This window comes from Mobula hypostoma, chromosome 11 (assembly GCF_963921235.1).
Source record: "Mobula hypostoma chromosome 11, sMobHyp1.1, whole genome shotgun sequence".
In the NCBI taxonomy this organism is placed as follows: domain Eukaryota; kingdom Metazoa; phylum Chordata; class Chondrichthyes; order Myliobatiformes; family Myliobatidae; genus Mobula; species Mobula hypostoma.
This window is the reverse complement of record NC_086107.1, coordinates 45,667,650-45,694,857: the sequence shown is the minus strand read 5'-3', so window position 1 is coordinate 45,694,857 and position 27,208 is coordinate 45,667,650. Positions and strand designations below refer to the sequence as shown.

At 41.1% G+C, this 27,208-nt stretch overlaps 1 protein-coding gene across 5 annotated transcripts in view; it reads left to right on the top strand.

Moving 5' to 3' along the window:
• The first annotated feature begins 468 nt into the window (after positions 1–468).
• Positions 469–27,208, top strand: part of plekha7b (pleckstrin homology domain containing, family A member 7b) — a 423,431-nt gene continuing 396,691 nt past the window's right edge. For 3 of the 5 annotated variants that reach the window (XM_063061934.1, XM_063061933.1, XM_063061932.1), the window contains exons 1-3: positions 469–688; positions 816–892; positions 1,048–1,105. In XM_063061934.1, the coding sequence (XP_062918004.1) occupies positions 606–688; positions 816–892; positions 1,048–1,105 (218 nt within the window). In that variant the 5' untranslated portion in view covers positions 469–605. The other 2 variants (XM_063061935.1, XM_063061936.1) reach the window with 2 other exon arrangements.

Here is a 27,208-nt window from a genome sequence, read left to right as displayed (position 1 = left end):
TGCTAAAGCTTTATTTTTACTTGGACCCTAATAATTCGGAATCAAGTGATTCAGGTACTTTCTGTTATACTTTTCTTCGGTGATGTAGCTTCAATTCTCAGAAGGACCAGAACATTGTGAAAGGCGACCACGTTTGGGTGGATGCAGGTAACCGAACGCATGTTACAGAGCAAGGAGACGAACAGTGTTGGTATTGTACAACTCTCAGATAACATTCACTTGGTTACCATCAGATATCTGATATCAATTCTGTTATAATTTATATAGTAGAGATTAATAATAGAATTTGATGTAATCTGCTTTCAACCTGAGGTTTTATTTGATACAATGTATCCAGCCAGTAACAAGTTCAGACGGCAAAAACAAACATCGCAGAACTGGGATATATTGAGCGATTGTTACCCTTTCCCGTTTGCTATCACTAAACTGTTCCCACCTCCTTTTCGCCGCTGGCCGCTGACGTATCAATCAGCTTTCATTCTCCCTTTAAAGGGAATTTGCTGGGCTTTTTCAATTGTTATTTTTCGTCGGCGGAAACCAACCTGCACTGTTCCTTTAACCCTGGCCCGTCCTTGATCGAGGGTTGATAATCCGTGAGACGGATCATGGCGGCTGGGTTGAGGCGGGAGATGCTACCTGATCACTGGTCTTATGGGGTCTGCAAGGATGGCCGTATCTTTTTCATTGAGTACGTTCACCCAGCGCAACTTTCACGTCGACTCGTCGCTTATAGACGCTCACTGTAATCGCATATAATTTTAAAAGATTGTTTTGTTTGTGTTTGTGTGCCCTTTTCTTTGTTTTGTTTCCCGCAGCGATCAAACACGAACCACCTCTTGGTTACATCCCAGGACGGCTCTACCTGTCAATTCCGGCCATATGATCCGCTCAGGTGGGAGACTTTGCTAACTTTCCCCTTAACTTGCCTTCACCTGTTCCCAGATGGATGCCTTTGTTGTAAATTGAAGTGAAGGGGTTGAAAGTTGCCGCCACTGACCAGGGTTCCTCTCTCTCTCTCTCTCTCTCTCTCTCTCTCAATCTTTTCAGATCTGCCGCGAGGATGGGAAGAAGGTTTCAGTGAAGAAGGCGCCAGTTACTTCATAGAGTGAGTTGTTTTTTGGTGTTTCTTTTTGTTGTTTTGGAGCTTTTTGCAAATTTGTAATACTGTATTTCGAGTCGGTGACTTCGGCAACGCTCTCAGGTGAATTGTGAACTTGCTTTTCCTCCAGCTCACCTGTGCTACCAGTGGGCAGATTGGCGAATCTGTCTTTAGTTCCTTTTATTAACTTAGTTGTCTGGAACTCAAAGGTCAATCCTGCTGGTGGCTTTCACTACCGCTTGTGCAAATATTTAATGATCGCCGATGCAGTCATATGATTGTAGAATTTAAGCAACAGGTAGTCACGTGGATTTTACAATCTGTGAGACTGATTTATAGTGTTTGAACTTGCAATTGCCGTTTCCAGATAGAGCACATTTTATTTCATGGCCTTTCCCGGTGTCATTAGTTTCTTTTAAAAAATAGCAGCCCTATAGAGAGCAGGCAGGTGAATTCATGCTTTCTTTCTGTTCTAATGCAAATTGGATTCCAGCGTGTTCCCCGGCTACATGGAAACAGCAGGAATGTAGAAATTCCGTGTCTTTCGGTGTAATGAATCGGGTTGGTATGGTGGGTAATAGAAGCTGAAATGTCCGGGCTTTTCGAGTGTATCACTAGTTATGCAGGAGATATTAGTCTGTTTTGTCGATTTACAGAAAAAAGCATAATGGCAAAATATTTTCAACTTTGCAAATTGAGAATTTGTTTGGTTACTATGGTGATAAATAGCCCCTCGCAGTGAACTGTTCAGTGTCGAATTTAAAGTGCTTTCTTCCTCAAAAGATTCTGATTTAAAATTATTCCAGGCAATCTGTGTTGGGGGTGCCTCCATATACTGTCTTTTTGAAACCTACGACCTAAGGGGGTTAATCGAAATTGTTTCACAGAGTGGAAACTGATTATATTACCTGTCAAAACATTTACTGCAGAGAAGCGCATTTTGTTCTGTCGTTCAATTTTAGCTGCTTGTGTTTTTTAAGCCACTAGATTGACTATGATGTCATGTTGAATTGAGTGATTTTTTAGGTGACTAAATTTTCCCCTTTGCCTAGCAGACAGGTTATGTGTGGAATTAAAGTTAATCCTCTTGGATGTTGATTCGAACATGTAGGGTTCCTTGTTTTAAAGAACTGGTGTGTAATTACAGTCTTACATTGTGCCCAGACAGAACTTGATTATGGGTGGATACAGTTATTACCCACATGTTGGAATCAGACCACACACCATCAATTGTCTGGTTCTCAAACAGCCTCAGGGAATGAGGGGAAAACACACATGGGTAAAGGAATGTTCACCCTTATTTTTCTACATGATTTTTGAGTTGATTACTTAGTTGGTACTTTGGATACAAATATGGAAACATTAGTTTTTCTATGTAAGGAAACACTAATATGCAAAAATGGAAAAGCCTACAAGAAAAAGCCTACAAATGTATCAGTGTTACAGTAGAGTAAAGGCAATTACAGAGGCATGAGAGAGTCAAAATTGATTGGCAAAGAACACTGGCAGGGATGATGGCAGAGCAGCAATGGCTGGAATTTCTGGAAGTAATTTGGAAGGCGCAGGATATCTACATCCCAAAAAGAAATAAATATTCTAAAGGAAAGATGACGCAACCGTGGCTAACAGGAAAAGTTAAAGCCAAAAAGAGAGCATATAATAGAGCAAAGATTAGTGGGAAGTTAGAGAATTAGGATGCTTTTAAGTACCAATAGAAGGCAACCAAAAAAGTAATTAAGAAGGTAAAGATGGAATACAAAAGTAAGCTAGCCTTTAAAGAGGATACCAAAAGTTTCCTTAGACACATAAAGTGTAAAAGACCACTGGAAAACAATGCTGGAGAGGTAGTAATAGGGGACAATGAAATAGCAGACAAACTGAAAAAATTATTTTGCATCAGTGTTCACTGTGGAAGACACTAGCAATATAATGGAAACTCTAGGTGTTGGGGCATGAAGCATGTGAAATTACCATAACTAGAGAGAATATTCTTGGGAGACTGAAAGGTCTGAAGGAAGGTGAGTCACCTGGACCAGATGATGTACACCCCACAGTTCTGAAGGAGGTGTCTGAAGAGATCGTGGAGGCATTAGTAATGATCTTTCAAGAATCACTAGATTCTGGAATCATTCTGGAAGACTGGAAAATTGAAAATGTCAAGAAGGCAGAGAGGCAGAAGAAAGGAAACTATAGGCCAGTTAGTCTGAACTCAGTGATTGGGAAGATCTTGGAATCAATTACTAAGGATGAGGTCTCAAGGTATTTGGAGGCACATGATAAAATAGGCTGTAGTCAGCATGGTTTCCTCAAGGGAAAATCTTGCCTGACAAATCTGTTGGAATTCTTTGAAGAAATAACAAGCAGGATAGACAAAGCAGAATCTCTTGATGTTGTGTAGTGTACTTCGATTTTCAGAAATTCTGCGAAATTCACCACCCTCAGGCAGCTGTGGAGGCCTAGTCTTCTTGTATATTTAAGGTAGAGGTTGATGGCAGTCCTGGGATGGCAGGACTTTCATATGATGAAAGACTGGATCAACTAGGCTTATACTCGCTGGAATTTAGAAGATTGAGGGGGGATCTGATTGAAACGTATAAAATCCTAAAGGGATTGGACAGGCTGGATGCAGGAAGATTGTTCCCGATGTTGGGGAAGTCCAGAACGAGGAATCACAGTTTATGGATAAAGGGGAAGCCTTTTAGGACCGAGATGAGGAAGAACTTCTTCACACAGAGAGTGGTGAATCTGTGGAATTCTCTGCCACAGGAAACAGTTGAGGCCAGTTCATTGGCTATATTTAAGAGGGAGTTAGATATGGCCCTTGTGGCTAAAGGGGTCAGGGGGTATGGAGAGAAGGCAGATACAGGATTCTGAGTTGGATGATCAGCCATGATCGTACTGAATGGCGGTGCAGGCTTGAGGGCCGAATGGCCTACTCCTGCATCTATCTTCTATGTTTCTATGAATACATCTACAAGGAGCACTGCCACCAAAAAGCAGTATCAGTATCTAGGTGCTCTTTTTGCTACTGCCATTGAGAAGGAGGTACAAGTGTCATGTGTTTCACAATACCAGATTCGAGAACGGTTATTACCCATCAACCATAGGCTCTAAACCAGTGTGAATATCTTCAACTCTGAACTGACTCCATACTATGGACTCAATTTCAAGTACTCTATAACATTTGTCCTCAGTTTTATTTATTTTTTTTATATTTGTAGAGATTGGCTTTTGCACATCGGTTATTTGTCAATCTTTATGTGTAATTTTTCATTGTCTATATTGTATTTCTTTGTTCTACTTTGCCTGGAAGAAAATGAATCTCAAGGAAACATATGGTGACAAATACTCTACATGCTTTGATAATAAATTTGCTTTGAACTTTGATCACAAACCACTGGCGATGTTTGAATCAAAGCTGGTGTTTCCAAGGGTTCGGAGGTACTGGGATCACGTAATGACATGTGAATGTAGGAAGATTTTCATTGTCTATATGCTACATACATGTGATACCTGTGAAAATAATGATTGAGACGAGGGAGGAATGATGAACAAGAGAAAATCTGCAGATGCTGGAAATCCAAGCAACACCCACAAAATGCTGGAGGAACTCAGCAGGTCTGGCAGCATCTATGGAAAAGAGTACAGTCGACATTTCTGGCCAAGACCCTTCATCAGGACTGGGGGGGAAAAGATGAGGAGCCAGAGTGGGGGGAAGGGAGAGAGAACCACAAGGTGATAGGTGAAACTGGGAGGGGGCGGGGGAGTGAGGTCAAGAGCTGGGAAGTTGATTGGTGGAAGAGATACAGGGCTGGAGAAGGGGAGATCTGATAGGAGAGGACAGAAGGCCATGGAAGAAAGAAGAGAGTGAGGAGCACCAGAGAAAGGTGATAGGCAGGTAAGGAGAAGATGTGAGAGAGGGAAATGGGGAATAGTGAAGGGGTTTGGGGGAGGCATTACCGGAAGTTTGAGGAAATCAATGTTCGTGCCATCAGGCTGGAGGCGACCCAGACGGTATATAAGGTGTTGCTCCTCCAACCTGAGTGTGGCCTCATTGCAACAGTAGAGAAGGCCATGGACTGATAAGAATGATCACTGGTTTGAACTGCAGAGCATTTGAGCTGGAGAAGTGGGGTAGAAGTCAGATTCCTCTGGAATTGTCATGTCGATGATGTAGACTTTGCAGGAGGAAGTGACCCAGCAGAGTGGCTGGGACTTAGAGTAATCGCAAGCTGACAGGTGTACCACTGCACTCAAGTGGATCCCAGCAGACAAGGCCAGCAGTTGATTTATTGAACTTAATACATTTTGTGTGCATAAATAGCTCGACCTCATAGTTGAGTTGTGTAGTGCATTTCCTTTTAAAGTGGCAGTGGTATAGTGTATAGGATGCCTTTTAATAACAGAAGTGCATCAACTAATATGACTCCAGTGCATTGTTTGCTGGCTGATAGATTGAACATATAAAGTGGGTCAAGCCTTACCTTGGTCAGAGTGTACTTTTGTTGATTAGAAGAAGTGCTCAGACACACTAAATTAATGGGTTGTGTGTGTGTGCGCGCGCACGCAGCCAGGCAGTTGAGTCTCTGTTAACAGTGTTTATTTTGATAGCTAAGACGAATCTTCCTAATCACTGGCTTTCTAGAATGGAGTAAATAAATTGTAAAGGTATTACTTAAACACTTTTTAATTTATGGGATCGTGAATTAGAAACCATATAGCTGTCAGACTTGTGTCTTGCTTCAAGGCTGCTGGAATTTTAATGGTGTTTATAACACAGGTTAAATATATTCTTGGTTAAAATTCCAGAAGGGCATGTTTGATTGGGAAAATGGGCTTTTCGCTTACCTTTGACCATTTTGTTTGTCATTAGACCTGGGGTTCATTTCTTAATCACTGCAATATTGATTCAAAATGCCAATGCTGAAATGTTGACATTTTTAAAACTTAGTACAAGAAATTTAAGTATAGGAAATGTAGCATATAATATTTCTGAACATTTGTTACTTGTGTAGGTCTACTGTTAGCCACTTTGTTTACTTGATTAGTCTACGGCTGGAGGATTGTGTATAGCTAGTTTTTAAAAAAAATGTTTGGTATTGGCATTACAATCGTACAACAGATGGGGCAGCAGATACCTTTTGACTTGATGCCTGACCACTGTCATAGAAAGGGAATGTTGTGAAAGGCACAGGAGGGCAGCAAGTGCTTCAAGGGAATGCCAGCTTTGAGAATATGTTGAGAGAATTAAGCCATCGTATAGAAGATAACAATGGAAGTGAATTGCAGAGAGGTAGTTAACTGTCTGTTGTGTCTGTCTCTGTGTTCCAGTGACCTCAGTGAGTTACCCTGTTTGCATAACCCATGAGTTCAGCTGATGAAAAATATCATGGAGTATTTTATCTCTTCTTTGATAACATGGGCAATGATGTCACCAGATTAGTTGCTGAATTTTACCTCTGAGATATGAGATATGGACAGATTTTCCTTAATTGTGTAATTGCTCTTTCAATGCCCTTCTGTCACTACCTATAAATTGCAGCTGAAGTCATCATAGAGTCATGCAGCATGGAGCCAAGTCCAGCTGCCCAACTAGTCCGTGCCAACCACTGCATCCTCCCTGCTAGTATAAACTGCCTGCATTTACGCTTCCCCCCCCCCCCCCGCTTCCCCATGTACCTGTCCAAAAGTTACATCCTCTGCCAACTTATTTCAGGTATAAAGAAATTACTTCTCTGGTCCATTTTAAAAATCATCCCCTCTTCTATCAATTATGGCCTCTAGTTTTGGACTCCACAGTCCTAGGGAAAATATGATGACTGTCCACCTTATCCACACCACTTATGAATTTATATACTTCTATTAAGTTCACTTCATTCTCCTGTGCTCTAGGAAATGAAAATCCAATTTAGCCACTTCTCCCTACAAGTCAGGCTCACTAGTCGAGAGAGCATTCCCGTGAATCTTTTCTGCATCCTCTAGTTATTCCTGTAACCTTTGCTCACGGAATCTGGTCAGGCTCTCCCTCTGCTTCCGATCATTGAGACATTTCTGAATCCATCTCACTAGCTTCTCCTGAATCCCATATGGAGCAGCCTGCCCTGTGGGACCTTGTCGAAGACGTTGGTCAAGTCCACCTGGACAACGTCTACTGCCCTACATTATCAATGGCCTTAATTAATTTTTGAAAAACTCAAAAATATTCATCAAACATGACCTCCCGCATGCAAAATCATGCTTACTATTCCTGATCAGGTCATGCCTGTCCAAGTGATCGTAGATCTGATTCCCCAGAATTCTCTCCAGTAACTTCCTTAAAACCAGGGTCAGGCTCATTGTGTTGTCCTTACTATGTTTATTGAAGAATGGAACAGGATTAGCCACACTCCAGTCTTCTGGATTATCATCAGTGGTTAATGGTGAAGCATGGGTCTCTAAAAGGGCCTCCCACAAGGTCCAGGAGTGCATCTTTATGCATTTAAAATGCTTCCTTCCTCATATGCATACTTTGTGATCGAAGATATCTCTATTTGACCTCATCTCTTTGGCATCCATGATATTCTCCTTAATAACACCGAGACAAAGCAGGCATCCCCGGAAGTTCCACACAAATGGTCAGCGCACAAGTCATGCCAGCTGTTTCATGTCAAGATCCTATTGCTTCTACAACCCAAACCTATTGGGGAATGTATTATAAATCCTACTTGGCATTTCTTTTAATGCCAACTAGGGCTTGCTTAAGTGCTTTCAATAGGCATTTGAGTGGGGGAATGGGAATAAATAGATTACTGAGGAGCTGGCATGGATTCAGTAAGCTGAATCTTGTTCTGTGCTGTAGAGCTACAGTATGTGAAATTATTCTAAATTTAAAACTCACTGCTCCAGTGGAATATTGCTGAATTACTTGAATAAAGAAGTTAGAATCTATGAATCATTGTCTGAGTTATTAATTCATTATCACAAAATCTCTGGAGAAAATTTACTATGGCTTACATTAATTTACTGGAGACTTAAGTTGGAGGAAGTTTTAAAAAAAAATAGCATTTGTCCATGGTAGATGTATGCAATATCCTCATTGAAATTCATATGCCTGAATAAATATAAAAGATTCTGCAGATACTGGAAATATTCAGCCGCCTACACGGAATTCTGGAGAAACTCAGCAAGTCAGGAAACATCTATGGAGGGGAATGAACAGTCAATGTTTCAGACTGCAATCCTTCTTCCTGCCTTTAATATTTGGGAGATTAAGACCTTTTTATTTAGAAGTTTTGCATAATGGCTTGCAAAGTAGATGGAATTTAGAGCTTAAATGGTATGAGAGAAATTACAAATCCAAGGATTCTTTTGAATCCGCAAACACAAGGAATTCTACAGATGCTGGAAATTCAAGCAACACACATCAAAGTTGCTGGTGAATGCAGCAGGCCAGGCAGCATCTCTAGGAAGAGGTACAGTTGACGTTTCAGGCCGAGACCCTTCTGAGTAATGTAAACTATGCATGAAGTTGGTCTTTGCCTATTATTGCAAGATTCTTCCAGTGGGGAAACAGCCCCTTGGCATCTATCCTATCAATCAGCTCTCCCCACCTTGTGTTTCAATATTAGCCCCATCCCTATTCTTGGCATTGGATCAATATGCTTTCTCACCTTTGTTTATGTATCAGACTCTTCATAACTGGAACGAACCTACTGTATCTTCCCTGAACTACTTCCATTGCCCCTACACTCCTAAAGTGAAAGAAATTGTATGCAGAATTCCTTGTATAGATAGAGCAAAATATCCCTGCTTTTATATTCCTTCTCCATTGCAATAAATGGTTGCTGTGAGTTGGTGAGTAAGGCCTCCGTCAGTCAGGGTTGACCGTGGATATTGCATCCCAGCTGTCTAGATATGCAAGCCTGGGTAATACAATATGGAGAGCAAGCAGTTGCCCATGTAACAAGCTCCCCATCTCCAAGCATCTGAGGAATCCAAAAGAATGGCAGAGACTGATACAGTTTGGTACCAGCAGTGCTGCAGGAGTTGCCAGTCACCGTTGAACTCAACGTAGGACTGCCTTGTCTACTCCTGCTCTGGACTTTTCCCTCGGGATTTACTCCCGCATCCTTCCCCATGAGTGGGTATAGCCGCAAGGCAGCAGAGGTTTGAGATCAGAGTTTTCCTTCACCCAGATGAGTTGCCAACTATGGCTGATGAGCCCATCTGCCCAAAGCGACTGGTTTTAAGGTGCCATTAATCTGCCTTTGCCTCCCCCTCCTGTCAGTAATTGTGCCACGTGTGAGGGCCATGAACTGGACAGTTGTCAGAGGCTATTTGAGGCGTATGCCATTGGGAGCACTTAATAGGTAGGGGGGAACTGGTCCCCATTACCATCCCTGGCTATAGTAACCTTAAAGAACCAAATAGTTGTTGTACCTGCATACCAGTCTTCATGTAAAAGGACATCCAGATCGCTTCACGGCAGCCTCCTGTTGTCAGTTCCATTCAAGCAATATTCTGTTCTTCCACTCTTTGAAAGTGTTACAACATGAATAGTCCTTTTTGTTTATTCTGTCTTTTCCTTTGTAGATCTTTAGAGTCGCCCAGCAACTTGCTTCCCACTTCTTTTTGTATCATAAATAATTTTGGCTCAACGCAATTGATCCCTTCATCTTGGTCTTTAAGTATTGAAGTATTTTAAGTCCAAACATCTATAACACACAGCAGTCGACTTATCAAGCTGAAAATGATTCATTTATCCAGATTGTCATCTGTTAATATGGAAGAATAATTAGCCAATAGTTGAGAGCTGGTATCTTTTCCCTTTGACTGCATGGGTTTTCTCCGGGTGCTCTGGTTTCCTCCCACATTCCAAAGATACATGTCTTAGTAGGGTTAGTAAATTGTGGCCATGCTACATTGGTGCCAAAAGCAGTAGTGGGCTTATTCAGACTATGTTGCGCATAGGCGCAAAATGATGCATTTAAACTATGCCTGTGAGAAGCTTATCTGTATATTACCTGTATTAGTCCCAGAAGTGACAGCTGAGGGCTGCATCCAACACCTTCAGACTGTGTTGGGTGTTGGTGCAAAACAATGCATTTCACTGTGCATGTGAAAAGTCTATTATATTATCTCCAATACTTTTGTAGTACTTTATTTAGGTAGAACCTTACTGAATATTCTCTGGCAATTGAAATGTGCCCCGCAATCCCCCCTATGATGTTGAATAGAATGTCCGAGCTCAATTTGTATTTATTCCTAATGTCTGTTCCAGAACATGTTTAATAGTGTGTAATTTTCCTCCTTGCTTTCCTGGTCTGGGGCTATCATTTAAGTGGGTTAACTTAGCCATGGATTTAGTCAGTCATGGAATCGTGCAACTTGGAAATGTCCCTTTAGCCACTGCCTCCGTGCAAAGAATCACTTTCTATATATCCCCTTGTCACCACCTACTTTTCCGTATCCTGCCTCCATCCCCCGCCACCCTCCATTATTTACAATTTATTGTAGTCTGTTAACACTCCAATTAGCACATCTTTTGCATGATGCTGGAGCGCCTGGGCAAAGTCCACATAATTATAGGGCAAATATGCAAATCCAAATGCACAACTTAGGTCTCTCAAGCTGTGAGGCAATAATTTGTTTTAGGACAATTTATTGTTTAAAAAAAATGCAATCTTTGACACACCTGTTATAATCAAAATAAAATAGAATATTAAGTGCTTCCACTTGCAATAAGCAAATGATCAGCATTTGTCTTGAGAGTGGTTAGCAATATCTGAATAGTTAGTTGCAAAGGGATTTAAATATTGTGGCTAATTTGTCATATCTGCTTCAATGACGCTTCATTCACTAAAATAAACCCTGTTTACCACAGATGTGGAAAATTTCAGTTGAACACTGAAATGAAACTGAATCGTCAGTGCAGAAATAAAAAAGGTGAGGGTCTCTAGTTGATTGATGATCTGCAAGCATGAATTTAATACAGAATTGTCATTTCCAATCACCCTATTAGAATGTTTTGTGTTGGGGAGACCTAGGTGATGGATGTGAAATCTTGGAAGTTGGCTGACAAGTGATGACCCATGTGCATATTTGGTACCAGATTTTTTTGTATGTGCTTCACTGCTTTAACTGAATGCTGAATGGCAATAGATTTGGCAGCTTTTAATCAAATAGAGCATTATTTATGGAGATGCAATGTGGAATAGGCCCTTCGAGCCCCTCCAGCAACCTCCAATTTCACCCTAGCCTAATCACAGGACAATTTACGATGAATAATTAAACTACCGACCGGGTATGCCTTTGGACTGTGGGAAGAAACCCATGCAGGCACAGGGAGAATGTACAAACTCCTTACAGGCAGTGTTGAGAGTTGAACCTGGGTTAGCTCATATTGTTGCTGTAGTGTTAACCACTGTTATTGTGCTGTCAAACCCTGTATGAAGGCCATTTAGGTTACGGGAAGACAGACTAATCAAATGGTGTGAACACAGCAATTTGAGTTCTCAATGTGGACAAGACCACAGAGATTATTGTGGACTTCAAGAAGGTACCGGCTGACCACTCCTCACTGCACAAGTATGGTTCCTCCATGGAAAGAGTTAGGAGCGCCAAGTTTCTGGGAGTGTACATAATGGATAATCTCACTTGGTCCCTTAATACCACCTTTTTGGTCAACAATCTGTCCAACAATCTCCTTGACCTCCTACAGACAGGCAGGAGGTACCATAGTATTAGGACGAGCTGTTAGGATGGGAAACCACTTCTTCCTCCAGGTTGTAAGACTACTGAACTCCCTGAAGGTGGGGGGAGGGGAGGAAGAATCACAAGGTAGTAGGTGATGGGTGAAACCGAGAGAGGGTGATGGGTGAAATAAAGAGCTGGGAAGTTGATTGGTGAAAGAGGTACAGGTCTGGAGAAGGGGGAACCTGATAGAGGACAGAAGACAATGGACGAAAGGGAAGGGGGAGGAACAACAGAGGGAGGTGATGAGCAGGTAAGGAGATGAGGTGACAGAGGGAAAGGGGAATGGTGGGCATTAGTGGAAATTTGAAAAGTCAATGTTCATGCCATCAGGTTGGAGGCTACCAAAACAGAATATAAGGTGTTGTTCCTCCAATCTGAGTGTGAAGTGGTCTCCCAATCTAAGTTGGATCTCACAAATATAAAGGAGGCCACACTGGGAGTAGTGGATACAGTAGATGAAGTGTCACCTCACCTAGAAGGACTGTTTGGGGCCCTGAATGACAGTGAGGGAGAAGGTATAGGGGCAGGTGTAGCACTTGTTCCACTTGCGAGGGTAAGTGCCAGGAGGGAGATCAGTGATGAAGGATGAATGGACAAGGGAGTTGTATAGAGGGCAATCCCTGCAGAAAGGAGAAAGTGGGGGGAGGGAAAAATGTGGTTAGTAGTGGGATCCTATTGGAGATGGTTGAAGGTACAGAGAATTATGAGCTGGACATGGAAGCTGGTGGGGTGGTAGCTGAGGACAAGAGGGACCCTATCCCTGGTAGGGTGAGGGAAGAAATGGAAGAGATGCGGTTGAGGGCAGCAATGATGATGGAGGAGGGAAGCCCCTTTCTTTGAAGGAGGAGGACATCTCCTTGGTTCTGAAATGAAAAGCCTTATCCTGAGAGCAGATGAGATGAAGGAATTGAGTGAAGGGGATGGCATTTTTACAAATAACGGGGTGGGAAGAGGTATAGTCCAGGTAGCTGTGAGAGTCTGTAGGTTTATAAAAGGTATCAGTAGATAAACTGTTGAGAGAGGTGGGGGGAGGAGGCAGGGGGGGAAAAACTGAGAAAGTGGAGGGAGGTGTTGGAAATGGACCAGGTAATTTTGAAGGCAGAGTGGAAGTTGGAGGCAAAGTTGATGAAGTCGATGAGTTCCATGTGGGTACAGGAAGCAGCACCAATGCAGTCGTTGATGTAGCGTAGGAAAAGTTGGGGGTGATTCCAGTGTAGGTTTAGAACATACTGTTCCATCTTTTTAAAAAAAAATCAATTCAATAATTATTTTTAGTCAATCCTATGGATCAATAAAATTTGGACATGTCAGTGAGTTGTTTGGATTAGCAATTGTAGCAGAGTCTTTTTGCAGTGCTCTTTCCAGTCTGAAAATGTGAATAGACATCTTTCTCAGAGTGGAGTACTGCCATGTTTTGCCATCTGAAAGATATTTTGTCTAATGCTGTTCGTTGTGGGGAACCACAGTAGCCTAGGTCAGCTCTTAAGGTAGGCTCTCAGCTTTTTTCACACTTCACTTCAGCCCGTCACTCACTGAACCCGTTTGATACCAACTTTTTCTGATGAACCCTGATCCTTGAAATCCCATCCCTTTCTCTACTATGTAAAACCATTCCTAATCCACAAGCGTTGTGTATCAGAGAAAGTGCCTCACAGGAGAAGAGTGTGGTAATGCTACACTGAAATGTCTGTCCAACTGGAGAGGATGTGGCAAAGGATGGGCTTGGCTGTGACAACTAACCAGTTGAGGTGGTGTTGTCATGTGCAAATCTTAGTTCCAGCATTTTATGTGTGTTGCCTCACAGTATTAAGTAGCTAAAAATAAAAATGGACAACATTTCTTGCTTCCTTCGCAGAAGTCTTGTGTTGGCGTCAGCTGTTAAGTAATGGCAGTGGGTCACTTTTGCCAGTAAAATGTGTTAATCTGAGAGAAAAACATTCTGTAAGGATGCATCTACACTTGTAACATGGGATTCCACAGGAAAAGAGCATTCATATTATAGAAAATTGTAATGCAAATGGTTTTCTAAGAATGCAACCCCACTAACATGTGGGGCAGTGGTTTTCTATGTGGTTTCCTCATGGGCTCCCTTCCAAAAGAATTAAAAATTGGGACCAGTGAGAAACAGTTCTCCTGTTAGGTGCATCAGGAGGCACTGATCAAGGATCAAACGTACCACTGTTACAATTCTTCAGTCTTAATCCAATGTAGAATTAGATGAAGTTAGATGAGCAGAATGGCTTTGCTCTTCAACTGTATTCCTGTACAGTTAGTTTGACTGTACTTGGAAACAAATGAATTGTGGTTATTGGCTAAAAGTTGAAGATTTGAACTTTAGTCACTTCTGAAAATTAATTATTAAGAAATATTTTATTGCTAACCAGAAGAAGATAATCTAGTATTTAATGCATGTATAATAGCTTGTAAATAGCAAAAGTAGTTTTAAATTAAGCTTTTACGGCCTGATGCTGGGTCTCGAAACAAAATGTCAGCAATTTCTCTGACTCCATTGTTGCCTGACCTGCTGTGTCCCTTATGCAATTTTTTTGCTAATGGTTTGTATAACTTGCTTTTGGCCGAGTTGTTTGGCTTTGGTTTCTGTATATCTATTTGTGAATCAACGGGTAATATGAAAGATTATGTACCTTATTGGTTGCAATTGTGTCCTTCCCTGTTCAAGTATGTTATACTTCTGTCTGATTGTGACATTCAGAAGAAGTTGAGTTTGAAATACTGGTAATATGACAGTATCTAATCCTAGACACAACTTTCACAAGAGTCTGGACAGGAAATATTGGCAGACTGTTCTCAAATGAATTGTAGGAAAGTTAAGATCAATTCTATTTTTTTGTGTATGAAGTGTATTGAAATGGGACTTCAACTTGATGTATGTTCTTGTCAAGATTCTCTAGGGATGAAATGTGAATCCTCTTGGTTGTCTTGGAACCCTTTTTGTTTAAATATTTAAGAAATAATATAACTGAAATGATGGGAACTGCAGTAGATGTGATCTTTGTGACAATCTAATTTGTTCTGTGCAGTCAAAAGGAGCATACTTCATCTATGTGTCTGTCCCGTGTCTGTTACATAATACAACCTTCAGTTTGCTCCTAACATGAAGGGCCTCTAATGTATTTTATGAAAGGAGGAAATATTAGTTCCTGCAGTGTCATTGAAATGTAACTTGTGACAAGTTGTAAATGAAGCTTGAGTGTACGTGCATGCAGAAAATTAAGTGTCATAGTAGCATCTGCATTGCAGAATGTGCTAGCATTGAGCGTTACCACTGCATCACAAGAGCCTTTACTAGACAAATCTTTCTGTCCTTCATGGTCCTTAAGCTTGAAATACTTATTGATTAGAAAGGTCGTCACTTTGCTCACTTTAAGATGCCTCACCCAGGATCCCCAAGAGTTGGAAAGATCTGACAAAAAAAACCTAAACCCCAGCTAGCAGACAGTAATTATGATCTAGAAGGCATAGGGTTACCTTCATAATTGTCCAAACAAGGAGGCGCATCTGTTAAATGCTTCCACATAATGGGTGACTTATTCACCATTGATGCTATCACAGTACAAACATCTCCAAATACTTAGCACAACCTATATACCATGGGTCTCTATTCCTGGGTGGCTAGTGCCATGGAGAGCTTTCTGACTGGTTACATCACCGTCCCCTCCATACTGGACAGTGATATAACCAGTCATAATGCTCTCCATGGCACACCTGCGGAAATTTGCGAGAGCCTTTTGGGACACACCAAATCTCCTCAAACTCCTGATGAAATATAGCCACTGTCTTGCCTTCCTTGTAATTGCATCAACATGTTGAGTGCAGGATAGGTATTCAGAAATGTTGGCACCCAAGAACTTGAAACTGCTCATCCTTTCCATTACTGATCCCTCAATGAGAAGTGATGTGTGTTTCCTCGACTTCCCCTTCCTGAAGTCCACAATCAATTCCTTGGAAACTGGAGTACTCAGAGGAAACCCACGCATTCATGGGAAGAATGCACAAACTTCTTACAGACGGCATCGGATTTGAACTCCAAACTCCGGTGCCCTGACCAGTAATAGCGCTGTGTTAACCACTACAGTCGCCGACCGGTGGTGTAGTGGCATCAGCACCGGACTTCGTGGTGAATGGTCCTGGGTTAAAACACAGCTGGCCCCTTGCACGCTTTCCGCCTGTGCTGAGTTGAGTGTCGAGCTAGCAACTCGACCTCGTAGAAACACAGACAAAATGCTAAGGAAACGGGGAAAAAAAGAGCCGCCCAATATGCCACAAGGCGCGAAAAGGAACAACGACCACCAGACTACTGTGGCTCTTGATGTGCCCTTCCCTACATTGGTGAGACCGGTTGTAAATTCTGGGACTGCTTTGTTGTGCACCTCAGCTCCATCAGCCAAAAATGGAACTTCCTGGTGGCTAAACATTTTAATTCTGATTTCTGTTCCAACATGTTGGTCCATGGCCTCCTCTTATGCTAAACTGAGGCCACCCTGAGGGTGGAGGCAGCCTCCAACCTGATGGCATGAATATCGTTTTCTTCATTCGGATAATTTTTCCACTCCTCCACCATCATCTTCTATTCCCCACTCTCGTCTCTTGCTTCTTTTCACCTGCCTATCACCTTCATTTGGATCCTCTTCTTCCCTTTCTCTTGTGTTTCATTCTCCTCTCCTGTCAAATTCCTTCCCGTCCCAGCCTTTCATCTTTCCTACTCAGCTGGCTTCTCCTATCACCTAAACACAAGAAAGTCTGCAGACACTGGAAATCCTAGCAACACGCACAAAATGCTGGAAGAACTCAGCAGGTCAGGCAGCATCAGTGGAAAAGAGTAAATAGTCGACGTTTCGGGCCTGATCGACCCTGGCTGGATCGCCTATGCAAGAGTGTCTGATGTTGAAAGACTTAAAGCACCCTATAACCCCAGATTACTTCACTGGTGATGTGACCCACCGCATCCCAGGTTGTATCTCAGCATCATAACTGTTTGCAAATTATTAGACTATTAGAGGAGCATTCTGGTCACTGCATTTCATGAGGGAAAGCAGGCTTTGGAAGTTGTGCAAGAGGATTTATAGCACACTGAGGATTTTTATTACATGTAGATTAGATCAACTGGGATTATCTCCTTTCAGAAGGATGATGAGAGGCCCAGTGGATATAATCAAATTTCAAGGGGCTTTGATGCAGTGGGTGGGCGTAGCTGTTTCTCGTCATCAGCCAGATGTTGGACATATAAAATAACTAGGAAGAGACAATTTTGGATTCTATGGGATCTTCCAAAAACAATTGGATAAATGACTAAATAGCAGGATAATGGAAGAAACGCACGGGTTGTGAGATTAAATTGAACGTTACTTTCAATGTTACTGTAGCATTGAGTGGCTGTTGGGCTGGATTGCTGCTGCTACGTTGACCAGGTTGAGGCAAAGAAATGAATTTAACTGATTTGTACTAACATTACTCATTTAGCCATTTTTTTTACTATTTGTGTTATCAGCATACCATATTGTCACGCGTAGGATTGTTTTTACCTGAGGTCTGTCTTCAAAGGAACTGATTGGGGATGGTGGTGTTTCATAAATGAAGTTTGCTATTTCTGAAGTGTCTCCTGGATATGTACCCCACGTTTGTTGCCCATTATTGTTTGAGGTGGGGCAGTGTTGTAAAATGGTGACAGGCTGGTCATGGTGTTTGGTGAACCAGCATTAATAATCACGTTCAATCATTGACATCTGAACACATGCATGAGTTGCTTTATAATCCCAGAGATCTGGGTTCAAATGTGCCTAAGTGTTTTTTTTTGTAGATTTTGTATGTTTTCAAAGTTCAAGGTAAAATTTGTTATCAGAGTACTACATGTCACCACATACATCCCTGAGATTCTTCTTCCTGCGGGCTTGCTCAGCAAACCTATAGAATAATAAATGTAAACAGGATCAATGAACGAGCATAGGAGACAAACTATGCAAATTATAAATAAATAATGAGAGCATGAAATAACAAGATAAAGAGTCCTTAAAGTGAGATCATTAGTTGTGGGAACACCAGAAATAGAATGAATGTAGTTGCCCTCTTTTGTTCAAGAGCCTGATGGTTGAGGGTAGAAACTGTTCTTGAACCTGGTGGTGCGAGTCCTGAGGCATTTGTACCTTCTACCTGATGGCAACTGTGAGAAAAGAGCATGGCCTGGGTGGTGAGGATCTTTGATGGATGCTGCTTTTCTACGACAATGTTTCATGGAGATGTGCTCAGAGATTGGGAGGACTTTACCCATGATGCACTGTGCTGAACCCACTATCTTTATAGGATTTTCCACTCAAACGCATTAGTGTTCCCATACCAGGCCACAATGCAGCCAATCAATACTCTTTCCACCACACATCTGTGATTATGTGGGTTTTGTCAAATATCCCAAGGATGTGCTGGTGAATGGGCTACTTCAAATTGTGTTGCAAAAGTAATTCATGGCAAAAATAATCAAAGGGAGAAAGTTGATGAGTATGTAAGGAAAAGTTGCAGGAAAAAAGAGGATGAATTGGATTATTCCTTTGGGAGTATGAAACCAATGTTAAAATACCCACCTGACATTCAAAAGACAAATGGTGATGTGTCTGAAAATGATGTCTGTGGTTGGAATGAATTTTGTTTTGGACTCTAGATACTGCAGATTTCTCTAGAGAAGGTTGGATGTAGCGTCCCCTATTTCATAGTAGAAGGTATGAGGTTACTCATTTTTTAAAAAATTTTGTCTCATGACTGAAGCATACACAGTGAATATTGTACTTTTTGAGAGCTAGTATTGTCTTCTACAGCAAACTGTATTTACTATCCACTCGGAGAGGTGTTGTCATTGTGAGAAAATGCAATCATTATTGAGAATTGTGAAAACGGGTCATGGAGAATCCTAGAGCACAGCAGCACAGAAACAGTCCATTTGGCCCATCTAGTCCATATCTGCCTAGTTCTGAGTTCTCAATCTAAAGACTGGAGAGGTTCCGTAATATCTAGGCAATCTGATCATTTTATTAAACAAAATATATTAACTGCAATGTTGTTAGGGGAGTGATGTAGTACTAGCCTTTCAATCTGAGTGTGGCCTCATCCTGACAGTAGAGGATTTGTGAAATCAATGTTCATGCCATCAGGTTGGAGGCTATTCAGGAAATCGTTGTTCATTCCCATTCCGATATGTCATATAATTCTCCAGAACCTCTGCCATCCCCAATGGGACCCCACCACCAAGCAGACCTTTCCCTCATTCCTCCCATTTTTTGGTTTCCATAAGGATCACTCCCTACACGACTCACTTGTCCATTAATCCCTCTCCACTGATCTCCCTCCTGGCACTTATCCTCGCAAGTGGAATAAGGGGGTGTACCTGCCCATACACCCCCTCCCTCACTACCATTCAGGGCCCCAAACAGTCCTTCCAGGTGAGGTGACACTTCACCTGTGAGTCTGTTGGGGTCATATACTGTATCCGGTGCTCCCAGTGTGGTCTCTTGTATATTGATGAGACCCAATGCAGATTGGGAGACTGCTTTGCCAAGCACCTACGCTCTGTCTGTCTGAAGAAATAGGATATCCCAGTGGCCTCCCATTTTAATTCCACTTCCCATTCCCATTCTGATATGTCAATCTATGGCTTCCTCTATTGTTGTGATGAGACCACACTCAGGTTGGAGGAGCAACACCTTGTATTCCGTCTGGGTAGCCTCCAACCTGATGGCATGAACATGGGTCAAACTTCCAGGAATGCCCCCATTTCGCCATTCCCCATCCTCTTTCCCGCTCTGATCTTATCTCCATGCCTGCCCATCGCTTCCCTCTGGTGCTTCTCCCCCTTTTCTTTCTTCCATGACCTTCTGTTCTCTCCTATTAGATTCCCCCTTATCCAGCCAGGTATCTCTTTCATCAACTTCCCAGCTCTTTACTTCACCCCTCCCTCTTCCAGTTTCACCTTGTGTTTCCTCTTCCCCTTCCCCCACCTTTTAAATTTACTCCTCTTCTGTTTTTTCTCTGGTCCTGCTGAAGAGCCTTGGCCCAAAATGTTGACTGCACTCTTTTCCATAGATGCTGCCTGGCCTACGGAGTTCCTCCAGCATTTTCTGTGTGTCGCTGGCAAGTTAACATGACTAGCGACAGTTACATTTGTGGAATGACTGGAGTTGTTCTGTAATACCTGTTTCATTTCTCCAGTACAGAAAGTCATTAAGGACAAAGTGGTTTAAATAAAATAGTCATTGTTGTTCTGCAGGAAGCGTACGTCTTAAAAATTTGAAGGCTGGCACAAGAATGCTGTAATGAGAGGGAGGATTGTTTTGGATGAGATGTGACATTGGCATTTGAGAGCAGAAATCTCCCCTGAATGAAGGACACCTGGCTCTGGGTTATATAAATACATGAATACGCCAAGCTAGGTTGCTTCTTTCACTACTATCAATTATCTGCAGCTGCACCAAGAATTTCCCCTCTGCACACTGAAGTTGACTTGAGTGCAAGTTGCACATTCATTTGCAGTTATAAAGCAAAAACTCTTATAAACCACTTAAGAGAGGACTTTAACTCATTAATAATTTGTTCAGTTACCTTCCAATTATATTAATGCATTCAGGAGATTTAAAGAAATACTTTCAAATATTTTCTGTTTAATCTACCTAACGTATGTAGCCTGATTATTTAATGATCTTAAACTTTTTAAGCTTAGAAATCCTTTAAGTCATCCTATGTGTTCTCTGATCTTAAAGTTTGAATTTCAAGAGAATACTCAGACTTGCAAGCACATGCACTTGGTAGGAAAGTACAAAGGATTAGAATTTGAAGTTAGGGGTGAGATGAATCTTGTTCAGTTTGTTCATTGGAGTTGGTTTGTAATACAAATTCATATAGTAGCGCAAAGTAAAAATAACTGCGTTTAAAATTCCATAAACTTCTGTTCAAAATTTGCAGAAATGTGGTTGCTGGAAATCTGAAAGTAAAAGTTTAAAGAATGTACTTAAGAAGTTGGGCAGCATCAGTGGAAAAGGAAGAACAGAATTAATATTTCTGGTCGAAAACCTTTAGTTGGAAGTGGGAGAGAATTGATTTGACATGCCTAAGCTTTTGAAGAAGTGATCCTTAATGACATCTTTAATAAATATTACAAGAACTGGGGCCATTTTGAGATGTTCACAAATGCAGGGATCCGTTCTTTAATAGACTTTCTGTTTGCTCTGTGTGTGGTGATGGCAGGATAAGCAGTTGGTGACTACATGCAAAGACAAGGGAAAGCTGGATAATCTCAGGAGAAGGGAAAGTAAATTAATAGTCTTAGTCGGGAAGGATAAGTTGTCATTGGGGTTTTTAAGGGGCATGCATAATAAATTTTATTAAGAACTCTGCTAAATTGAGGAGAGAAATAAACTCGGGTTATATTACTGGAGAAATTACTTATTTAACTGCTTCATTGTCGATGTATCTGTACTCTGGATTTGAGCTCGCTTTCCCGGCAATGCTAGGAAACCACCTTTTAATATATGGACTGCATCAACGACTATTAGTGACTTGAAAACAAGTGGACTTTCTGTGGTACCACAAAATATTCTGCATATCCTGGAAATCCAGGGCTATTCACAAACAACTGGAGAAACTCAGCAGGTCAGGGTGCATGGATGGAGGGGAATAAACAATTGACTTTTCAGGCCTTCATCAGAACTGGAAAGGAAGGGGGAGGAGGCCAGAATAAGAAGGTGGGGGAGGGGAAGGAATTTAAATTGGCTTTCTCAATCTAGATTATTTCTGTATTATGTTGAAGCTTGAAATTGACTTAAACTTTTCAGATTTATTTTGGTCACCTGGAAAGTTCTACTTTTAGTGCTTCTTATTTCTTCCTGCTGCTTTGAAATTTTTTGACCTGAGAGAGTTTGAGCTCATGGCAGCACTTGTCACTCGTGTAGTGATCCCGGGACTTTAAGCATCACATTTTCACACCATACAGGAATTGCTGGTCATGGGGCTTGACTTTACTAACAATCTGTTTACCAAGTGATGTTAGGTTTTCAATGTTGGTGTTGTATACTTGAGTTACATTTTAAATATTTTCACTGTCTGGTATCTTCCCTGCAACCTAGACTCTAACTCCCCATCCCAAAATATTGCTGCTGTTCTGTTCAGAAAGTTGTTGCTTTCTTGCAAGGAACTGCAGCTCTGTCCACAAAGACTTAGAGAGGCTCAATTTTATTTTGGAAATGTTAACTTTTCTTGGTCCCCCTCCAGTACAGCATTTGCCAATAACAAAATCTAACTTGGGGTGTTGCAATTTTATTGGAGTTGCTCCAGTTTGCTGGAGATGATTGAAACTGCTCTGTGACTACAAGCAAGTTCCACGTTTCCAAGGAAACAGCATCACAAGTTACATAATAATGGATGTAGCACGTGATTGTGGAAATTAAAGCGAGCTACAGATTTGTATTTGAAATCTTTCCCTATCAAAACACTAGCTTTGGTCAGAAATAGAAGAGTAATTAATCCAAAAGTGAACTTTTTCTGCCCCCACATTGGTCATGTATGCAAATGTGTATGTACAGTGCAGGTCTCCCCCATGACTATTTGGATAATAGAAATTTCCTTTTATAGAATTCACAACTCCCCACCCAGGAATTTGAAATGCAATATAATTTTCATGAAGGTGAATTTTATTGTGCGGCGTTAAAAAAAATGTAATTACATTTTTTTTCAACTTCTATTTCTTGACCCATGCACAGATAATGCTGCTTCAACTACTGAAAATCACAATATGGATCATTTTCTTGGAATGCTACCATCTCCAGGTCATCTTGTGGGGGAGGGTTTCTGCGTTTATTTTGGTACCGGCCTCTTCCAGCCATGCCAATCTAGCAATGATGCAGCTTTATATTTTTAAAACAATTTGTATAATGAGCAAGAATAAATGTTGTGATATTATTCATTTACAAATTTCCAACTGGTATGAATGGCTGGAAGGCAACCGTGACTAAATCAGGCAGTTAGATTTTGTATTCACACTCTACTCAATTGAGTTTCACATTAGCAGAAAAAAAATTCAAATGCTGGAAAATGTGGCACTGCAGAATTAGTTAATTTAATTAAACCATTAATTTACAGTAAGCTCATGCTGATCTGAATGTATGGTTTAGAATGGAAATGTCACATTTTTTCTGTAATTGCCTAATCTGTGCAATTAGTTAATCTCACATTAATCAGCTCTAAATTGGTATGAAATGAAACAGGTTTTTTCCTTATCAGGAACTAATGTTGCAGATAAGATGTTGGATTTGATCCTGGCTTGGTGTGTTATAAAGTGCAATTACTTTTCTTTAGTCAGTTAGATTTTTGCCAGTTGCATATTGCTGATATTTATCTTCCTCAGTTTAACATGCACAGAATTTACTGGCCTATTGTTCTACTGGTCACCATTATTTTGGGTTAAAATTTCAACAAACTCATCATCTGTTAATCATTGTATTCATAAAAAACTATTATCTGGAATGGCATACCAACTACAAAAGCTTTTTTTCCCAAAAGAAAGTCATTTCAGTTTGTTGTGTGTGAATTTGTGTAGATGTAAACCTGAAGTCAAATTTTTGCTAAAAAAAAATCAGTGGTGTTAATTTTTGTACTCAGTAAATTCTTCAAAAGCTTTTGCAAAATGTGATTTCTGAAAGTTTCTTTGGCCTTCATCATACAAAGCAAGTGACAATTTCTTCACCATTGCTCATCTGCCTTGATTAGGATAATAGGCAGCATTCACTGGCGTGTTCAGCCAGGGATGCCAAATACGTAATCCATCTCATCTTCCCCTCTGACCTCCTCATCATCACAGAAGCTGGTCTAATGTCTAATTGATTCCGTCAATGAAATGCTCAAATATAGCACAAGCTATATTTCAGTACAGTATTCTGAAATTCTGGCTGTAGTACTCGAGCTGTTTTATGCACAACTAGCCAGGCCATTGCAGTATTGTTACAGAACTGTCTTCTACATTCCAAAGTGGGCAATGTGCAGATATATTAAGACCATAAGTTGTAGGAGCAGAATTGGGCCATTTGGCCTCCTTAAGTCTGCTCTGACATTTCATCATGGCTGATGCATTTTCCCTCTCAGCCGCAGTCTCCTGTCTTCTCCTCATATCCCTTCATGCCCTGACTAATCAAGAATATATCAACCTCTGCCTTAAATATACCAGTTGAAATGGCTGCCACAGCTGCCTGTGGCAACAAAGTCAACAGATTCACCACTCTCTTTTTACACAAAGTAGAACAAATCCCATCCATCAAATTAGTGTCCAGTCAGACCACTCCCAATGGTTAGCAATGTTATGGAAGCTGTTACTGATGGTGCTGTGAAGTGGCACTTAAAAATAACTTTACAAATAGCTTCACACACAAAAAATGCTGGTGAATGCAGCAGGCCAGGCAGCGTCTATAGGAAGAGGTGCAGTAGACGTTCCAACCCTTTGTCAGTTTTGTGTGTGTTGCTTGAATTTCCAGCATCTGCAGATTTCCTCGTGTTTACAAATAGCTTACAGATTTTTTTTTTGTTTGGGATCACTTGGTCCACTTCTCATCAGTCTCGGACTAAAGAGCTGAATTCCAGAGGCAGAGTGATAGTGAATGTCTTAAAAACAAGGGTGTGAGTGGGAGAGTGGAAAGGGTCTTGTTTTGCTGCTGTTTTATAGTTGTGTTCAATGTTGTTTTGCCAAGGTTTCTGGTGTGCTATGTAGGTGCTGGAATGCGTGGCAACACCTGCAGTCTGACCCCAGTGCATCCCTAGGTTGTGTTAACTGTTAATGCAAACAACATATTCCACTGTGTTTTGATGTACATGTAATAAATAAATCTGTAATAAATTTGTGTGAAAGTGAAGATTAACCTGAGGTTTATTGCATATTTCTCAACTTCAATATATTGCGGTGGGGGGGGGGGGGGGTTTAAACTGAATATGACACAACCTTGATGTATTTTTTTTGTTGTACAATTTTATCAATGAAGCAATCAGAAAAATGAAAGCTTTGGTGATAGATTTATGATGTTTTGTATCAGAAACAAAGAAACAAAATGATGGTATCATTAGGCATTAGATTTATAGATCAGTAGTGCTGCTGTGCACGTCCAGTACATTTCCAGTCATTCCCGTAAAAGCAAGTTTAAATTAACATGGGTAAGGTGCTTTTCCATGCAGAGCTGTCTGCTGTAGATGGTCAGTTTAGCTGCAATAATTCAGTTTTGAAGTCAATAAAAACAATGGAGAAACTTTTCATTAGGAAGCAAATGTAAGAAGCATGCTACTTAAAAATCCATGAATTTTCTAGCTATGTTAAGAGACTTCTGGCAGTGGCGTGATAGTGCCTTCCATTGTGGCCTATTGTTGCAGTATATTGTAAGTAATGAAGCTTGCTACTGCCACTTAAAAGAAAATTAGTCTCCGTGCACACCATAACAGCTTTCTTCATGCTTCTGTGAGTGAGTCATTTAAATTTTTGAACAATTTTGGTCCTTGTTGAAATGTCATTGCTGGTGAAGGATGGATCCAGTTGCAGTTTCAATCTGAACCTATAAATTATTACTTAACTGTTCAGTGCACCATTAATTTAACCCAGGAAATAATCTCTCGTATTTAAGCTTGAGAGTATCACTTGGATTTGCTTGTTAGGAATTTCTGGATAGAAGGCTGAAGATGCATGGAACAATCATACTCAAATTTCAAAGTACGTACAGTTTATGTCACCATATACAACCCTGAGATTCATTTTCTTACAGGCATTCACAGTAAATATAAGAAACATTCAATGAAACACCACCCCCAGTGGGGCAGACAAACAATCAATGTGCAAAGCACAACAAACTGTGCAAATACAAAAAGGAAAAAAAAATTCATAGTTCTATTTAATGTCAGAGAAATGTATGCAATATACATCCTGAAATTTTTGTTCTTCACAGACATCCATGAAACAGAAGAGTGCCCCAAAGAATAAGTGACAGTTAAAACATTAGAACCCTAAAGCCCCCCACTCCGTCTCCGACACAACAGCAAAGCAACGACCCTCTCCACACTACCCACTTCTATAGAAAGCATTAGCACCCTCTACCCAACAAGCATGCAATAGCAAAGACCATGATTTGCAGTGCAACAGAAATCAATTGTTCACCCAACAATTTGACAAACCGCAGGCGCGCTCGCTCCCTAATAAAGGGAACAAGAGGTGTCCCCTTTCACAACAAGAGGGAAGACATAACAAAACAATTCACTGATTTACTGTGTTAAAAGTCTGTCACGCCGCTTCTTCCAAGTTCTCCGACTGGAGATTCGGTAACAAACTCTTCCCCACCAACGAGATAGAGTGTGCGATTTGCTGTGTACCGAGCCACCAACAGCTGATCCGATGGTCTGTTTTCTCCCGCGACGCTTCAATTGGTGGTACTGGTTTAGAATTGGTCCGTTCACGTGGCTGCGAAACCCCGGAACCCTGAAGGCACGCTTGTCTCCTAGGCTGCATCCTTGTGATTTTGAAAAGCAGCCAGTTGTGAGCCCCTGGGAGCAGGTCCCGCACCACAAAGAACCGAAGTCTGAGTGTAACTCCAGGTCAGGGTCTCTCTCCACCCTGTAAGGGAAGAAGAGAGACATCAAAGTTATAAATTAAGCTGTCTGCATAGATGAACTTGAAGGACTCTCTGAGTGCCACTGTCACTCCAGCTCGCCTTCGGAGATAATAATAGTCAATGTGTACATACTCGTCCATATCATGTCTACTTTGCAACAATTATTGTAATTTAATTTCTCTTTAGATGCAGTGTTTAAAAAGTATCCAAGTGTTTCAATTCTGGCAAAAACAGTAGAAAGCAGTTGCATGTGGAATAAATGTGTAGAATGACATTTCGAACGATTGGTTAGGCTCGTGTAAATAGAAACCTGTAAACCTCTACTCAGACTAGACAGAATATTGATTTTTGTTAAGGCATTTGACAACGTTCTTCATGGTAGACTGATTCAGAAGGTACATGGGATCCAAGATGAACTGGCTAATTGGATATAAAATTGTCTTAGTGACAGGAGGCAAGAAATTGGACGTTTCTATTTCTGATAGGAAGTGTTTTTTTTAAGGATCTAGGAGGAAATAGATGGAAAATTGGGCAGAGTGCTGGCAGATGGTATTTAATCCAAATGTGTGCCAAATGATGCATTTTAGGAAGTTGGGTTGGACATTTATCATAAGTGGTAGGGAGGGAAGGAAGAAAGGAATGTCACTGAACAGATAGGACTTGGGGTTTGTTTGAGTATATAGTTCCCTTTTTTAAAAAAAAGGCAACTTGTAGAGAGGAGGGTGACTAAAGTATATGGCGTTCCTGC